At 46.6% G+C, this 6,000-nt stretch overlaps 1 protein-coding gene across 1 annotated transcript in view; it reads right to left on the reverse strand.

The window, feature by feature from the left end:
- CLIC1 (chloride intracellular channel 1) overlaps nucleotides 1-5,191 on the reverse strand; it is a 48,027-nt gene extending 42,836 nt beyond the window's left edge. Inside the window, exon 1 of the mRNA XM_083355148.1 lies at nucleotides 4,995-5,191. Coding sequence (XP_083211274.1) covers nucleotides 4,995-5,033 — 39 coding nt within the window. The 5' untranslated portion in view covers nucleotides 5,034-5,191. The remainder of the gene's footprint in view (nucleotides 1-4,994) is intronic.
- Nucleotides 5,192-6,000: the final 809 nt, after the last annotated feature.

Below are 6,000 nucleotides of genomic sequence, written 5' to 3' on the forward strand. Positions count from 1 at the left end.
CTCACTCTGTTACGCGGCACTCGGGATTCGACCCGCCAAACTGCCGACCTTCTGATCGACAAGCTCAGCGTCCTAACCCACTGAGCCACTGCGTCCCTCTCACACTGTTTATATACCACCAAATCTAAGAGGTCCACAGTGGTTTATTGAGTAACTTCCCATTATCCAAGTTCACCCAAAGTTCAAACCATGGTTTCCAAATCATGAAGTTGGATTCACACCACGCACCAAGCAAAAGTTCAACTAATCATATTACAGCGGAGCACAAGGACACAAATCCATACTAGACAGATTAATGAACCTGATTCTTTTCTGATATAGTAGCATAAGTGGAACACACTGCAGGCCAAAGAAAGCTTCTACGGTTCACCAAATATCCTACAAGGTTTTCTACACTGTACCACAGGTTGGCTATCTATGGGCTGGCATAAGTAAAGAAGCAATCAAAAAGCCATCAGGAAAAATAGTGTGGCATGGCATTTTTCTCAATGGATTCAGATTTGGTTCTCAACTTTTTGACGAATGAAAATACCAAGTTGGATCAGAAAAACAGAAGTTCTTTCTGCCCTGGTCTTCCCTAAAGTCATAATTTTTAAACTTTCTGAAGGAGCATCCTCAAATAGCAGGTAGCAATTTGGAAGCCCTCCTTGATCCTCACCTGTTCCTGGATCTTCAGGTACCATTGATGGAAAAATGTCTACACAGTTATGTTTAGTATATCAATATTTACAAGGCAACCAAATTAATATATAACTATATTATGGTCAAGTGCTTTCTAATGGCTATGTCTGAAGTTTGTCTGAATGGTGCAAAGTGTGTCAGCTGTTGACTGCAACAATACTAGGTTTACAGCATATTTGCATCATGTTGTGTGTATACATCACATATGTGTATTATGTTATTTTATTATCGATGTTTGTAACTGTTAGTTGGGAACCACCCAGGGTTTGATATAAGATGGGCAGCTAAATGTTTTAAATGAATAACTTTGATGCCAGGTTTTTAATGTTTACGGCTTTACATAATATATGTTTTGAATGAATGAAAAATGATTGAATAAAATGAATGTTTTGTGCTGACAGTGTTTTATTTTGTCAGTGGTGTGATTGTACAGCTATTTATTTTTTAAACTGTGCTTTAAGTGTATCTGTTAATCATGTGTTTATTTAGATAAGCAGGCTTTTTGAGCATCCTTGTCAGACGAAGAGGGAAGGCAGAAATGCTTTAAAAGTCACATTCAGAAAATATCTAGTTCGAAAGACTGAAGAGAACCTAGCTTTTAGAAAGAGGCTCAGGGATTATTTATTCCGCTTGACTTATCGAATTTATATAGCCACCATCTCACTGAAAGCAACTCTCTTTAAGCCTCCTTCCTTAAAAACCTTTCTTAAAGACACCACCACCAGTCTAAAAGGGCACAAGCCAAATCAGGGCACCCCACCCTCCTGACACCATTCCCCAACGATGGGAGAGATTTTAAATTCTCCTTTCTTAGTTCATCGGTATGCACTTCAAGAGGAAGGAAATGAAGTCTGAGAGACAGAAAAAAATGTCAAGGCTTGAGAGTAGATGATTCATTCGGACTTAAATTTTTTTCCTTAAATTGACAGTGCTGTAGAACAGAAATGAAGAAGGCCAAGTTATAGGTGGCTGCCTGCCAAGCCTTGAATTCAGCCTCCAGAAGCCAAGTTGCCAATAATTATTTGGCAAAAGGAAATTATTGAAAACAAAGGAAAAACTGTCTTAACTGTACTTAATTTATTGAAGTTTACTGAGGTTTAAAAGAAAGTTGAACGTTTCTCTAGTCTCCATTTTCATCCTGTCTCTTTCCATTTCTTGGAGGGCATTTTTACTGCCTCAAGTCCCCAGAAGCTGTTTTAACAAGTCACAATGAAGCTTGCCAAATCCTAAAACTGAACTCCTTTTATTCCAATAAAGAGACTTAGGATAAATTCATCTCAATAAAAGTGCAAATCCAGCAAGTAAATGTCAAAACTGCTGCCCCCACCAACCCAATGCATACCTCAGCCAAGCTTAGGAAAGATGTGTTAAGATTACAATTTCCATCAGCCTCCATTAATGGCATGAGATGATGGGAGTTGTAGTCCACCACATCAGGGAGACATCCTTTTGGAGCAAGCTGAACCAGAGGATTTAGAAGGGGAATTTTTAAAATCATCGCTGGTTACTTCCCAAAGTTACTCTCTCAGCTAAGCTAGCTCGTTTAAACAGCCACTTTTGATACCCCAAGTGAGCTAAAAGAGATATTTTTACCACCAGCAAGAAAAGGACTAACAGTTGGGGGGGGGGGTTTGAGGACACCTGGAATACTGCATCCAGCTGTGGTCACCACATTACAGAAAAGATGTTGAAGCACTGGGAAAAGTACAGAGAAGAGCAACTAAGGGCCTGGAGAATAAAACATGCGAAGAATGGTTGTAAGAACTGGATATGGCTAATGTAGAAAAAGGAAGCACTAGGGGTGACATAGAAGGGATGCGGTGGCTCAGTGGGTTAGGACGCTGAACTTGTCGATTGGAAGGTCGGCAGTTTGGCGGGTCGAATCCCGAGTGCTGCGTAGCAGAGTGAGCGCCTGTTACTCGTCCCAGCTTCTGCCAACCTAGCAGCTCGAAAGCGCGTAAAAATGCAAGTAGAAAAATAGGGACCACGACGGTGGGAAAGTAACAGCGTTCCGTGCGCCTTTGGCGTCTAGTCATGCCGGCCACATGACCACGGAGACGTCCTCGGACAAGCGCTGGCTCTTTGGCTTTGAAACGGAGATGAGCACCGGTCCCTAGAGTCGGAAACGACTAGCACGCATGTGCGGGGGAACCTTTACCTTTAGGGGTGACATGTTAGCAGTATTTCAGTGTTTGAGGGGCTGCCACAAGGAAGAGGGGGTGAACCCAGGGCTTTTTTTCTCATAGAACACTCAGAACAGAGTTCCAGCACCATTTTTGGATGGAACCTAGGCAAGGCGGGTTGTATGACATGTGTGAGTTCCGGCAACTTTTTTCTTTTACAAAAAAAAGCACTGGGTGAACCTATTGTCCAAAGCACCTGAAGGCAGGACAAGAAGCAGGAAACTGCTGACCCCCAGGGGGAGAGCATTCTCGGTGGGCGCACCAATCCTTTGGAACCGCTTACCGGCTGAACTACGGATGGCCCCCCCGACCTTCGCTCGCTCCTTCCGGCGTGATCTAAAAACTTATCTATTCGAACAAGCCAGCCTGGCCTGATGGGTTTGGGGTTTTAACATTATTTTTAACTAACTTACCACATTGGGCACAATCATTTAACTTTAAATCTTGTATCCTGTATTCTTCTTTTTATTGCCCTGTACATCGCCCTGAGTCCTTCGGGAGAATGGCAGTATATCTATCTATCTATCTATCTATCTATCTATCTATCTATCTATCTATCTATCAGATAGATAGATAGATAGATAGATAGATAGATAGATAGATAGATAGATAGATAGATAGATAGATAGATAGATAGACTGATCCAAGGAGAGAAGCAGCCTAGAACTAAGGAGAAACTTCCTAAAGAGTGAACGCAATTAACCACTTTTAACAGTTTGCCTTCAGGAGTTGTGGGTGCTCCACATCACGGCAGGTTTTCAAGAAGAGCCTGGACACCCATTTGTCTGAAATGGTATAAGGTCCCCTGCTCGAGCAGGGGGGGGGGTTGGACTAGAAGACCTCCAAGGTCCCTTCCAGCTCTATGCCGAACTGAATCGAATCGACCCCTTCCTGGTAAGACGCCACACACACGCTTCTTTTGTTTCACTTTGTGTCTTTTCCGGGATTCCACCGACGCCGGTCGCCTGTGCCACGACTTGACAGATCGGAAGTGGGAGTCCAAGGAGCGTCGGGGTCGAATTCCGACCTGATCACGCCACGCCTAGCTGAGGATTCCCCGGGATCAGGGCCCGACGGACGGGTCTCCTCTGGATTTCTTCCTTTTGACTTCCCATCGATCCCCAAACCCCACCCCGCCTCCGAACCCGGATCGCGCTCCCGAACCAAAGCATCCCGAGCAAGCTAGCCAATCATCCTGGACTGATCATGGTTTTGAATTTGGTTTTTATTGTGTTAAATTGTCCCGTCTTTCTTATATTCATTGTTTAATTCTTTTTTTAATTTTTGTATTTTATGTCTCTCTTACATTTTTAGTGTTGTGAGCCGCCCCGAGTCCTTAGGGCAGGGGTCGGCAACCTCGGCTCTTTTATGACTCGTGGACTTCAACTCCCAGAATTCCTGAGCCAGCTATGCTGGCTCAGGAATTCTGGGAGTTGAAGTCCACGAGTCATAAAAGAGCCGAGGTTGCCGACCCCTGCCTTAGGGAGAAGGGCGGCATATAAATTTAATAAATCCTAAATCCTAATCTTCGTTGAAATCTGCCAAAGAGACTTAAGAAAAAGGAAAAGGAAAAAAAAAGACGCGCGCCGGCTAACTTTTTCTCTCTTTTTCCCCCCGGTTTTTGGCCCTCCTTGGCTCAAGCGGGGAGGAAGTGGGCCGGAGGGGGAGAGAGAGAAGAGCGAGGCCAGGTTTCCCGCTTTTCGCGCCCGCCCCACTCGCCCCGCCAAGATAGAAAGGCGCGTTAATCGTGCTTTTTTTTAAGGAAACGGAGGGAGGGGGGGGCAGGCTGGAGATAACCACCCCCCACGCACGCACGCACGCATTGAAACGCTCCCTTTCGTCTCTGGCGGCGTCCGATTCCTTCGCGTTTAAATTTACAGGGGTCTTCCAACTGGGCCCTTTTATGTCTTGCGGACTTCATCTCCCAGAATTCCTCAGCCAGGCATGCCTGGCTGAGGAATTCTGGGAGTTGAAGTCCCACAAGTCATTAAAAGGGCCCAGTTGGAAGACCCCCCCCCCTGCGTTATAAAAGGAGCAGCCCCGCTCGCCTCCCGCAGTAAAGCGCGAGACGAGTTTCCCCCTCCCCTCGCCTCCCCTCCCCTCCCCGGGGCGACCTCTCCGCCGGCTTACCTTGACGAACAGCTCGACCTGCGGCTTCTCTTCAGCCATGGCTGAGGAGGAGGAGGAGGAGGAGGCTTCGACGGACTGCGAAGGAAGGGGAGGCTGGCGGGGACCCAAGGGGCGGCGAGGAAAGGCGGGAGGACGGGCGGGGAGCCTGGAGCAGCGCCGAGTAGGCGACTCTCGCAACTTCGCCTCAACTTCCCTCCGCTACTCCGGCCACGCCCAGGAACTGAGGCCGGCCAGCCAGCCAGCCGGCCCTGCTGGCTCGGCCCCCGCGAGGGAGAAAGTGCCCGCGCGGCTCGGGCCGGGTCGCCTCGATTCGGGACCCTCAGCTCGGAGGCGCGTCCGGACCACCGCCGGTGCTCCGCTCTCTCGGCTTTCCTTGAAAGCGGCCTTTGCGGTTCTTTGCCCAGCCTTTGTAAAGGGCCGCAGAGGTCCTGGCCTGGGAGCTCAGGGCGGTCTCTTTTGTCCCAACCCAGCAGGTTTTTTTCTCTCTCTCCTTCCTTCCTTCCTTCCCTTTCTTTTTCTTTCTGTTCCTCTCTGTGTGTCCTCTTTCTTTCTCTCTTCCTCTTTTTCCTCCCTCTCTTCTTCTTCTCTCTCTCTCTCTTTCCTGTTTCTCTCTTTTTTTCTCCCTCTTTCCCGTTTCTCTTTTTTTAATCTCTTTGTTTTCTCTCTCTCCATCTTTCTTTTTCTTTCTCTTCCTTTTTCCCCTGTCTCTTCTTCTTTCTCTCTCTGTCTTTCCCGTTTCTCTCTTTTTTTTCCTCCCTCTTCTTTCTCTCTCTTTCCCGTTTCTCTTTTTTCTCTCTTTGTTTTCTCTCTCTCTTCCCTCTTTCTTTTTCTTTCTCTCTTCCTCTTTTTCCCTCTCTTCTTTCTCTCTCTCTCTTTCCCGTTTCTCTTTTTTTCTGCCTCTTCTTTCTCTCTCTTTCCCGTTTCTCTTTTCTCTCTCTCTTTTTTTCTCTCTCTCCATCTTTCTTTTTCTTTCTCTCTTCCTCTTTTATCCCTGTCTCTTCTTCTT

This window comes from Vipera ursinii, assembly GCF_947247035.1.
Source record: "Vipera ursinii genome assembly, chromosome: 2".
Classification (NCBI taxonomy): Eukaryota; Metazoa; Chordata; class Lepidosauria; order Squamata; family Viperidae; genus Vipera; species Vipera ursinii.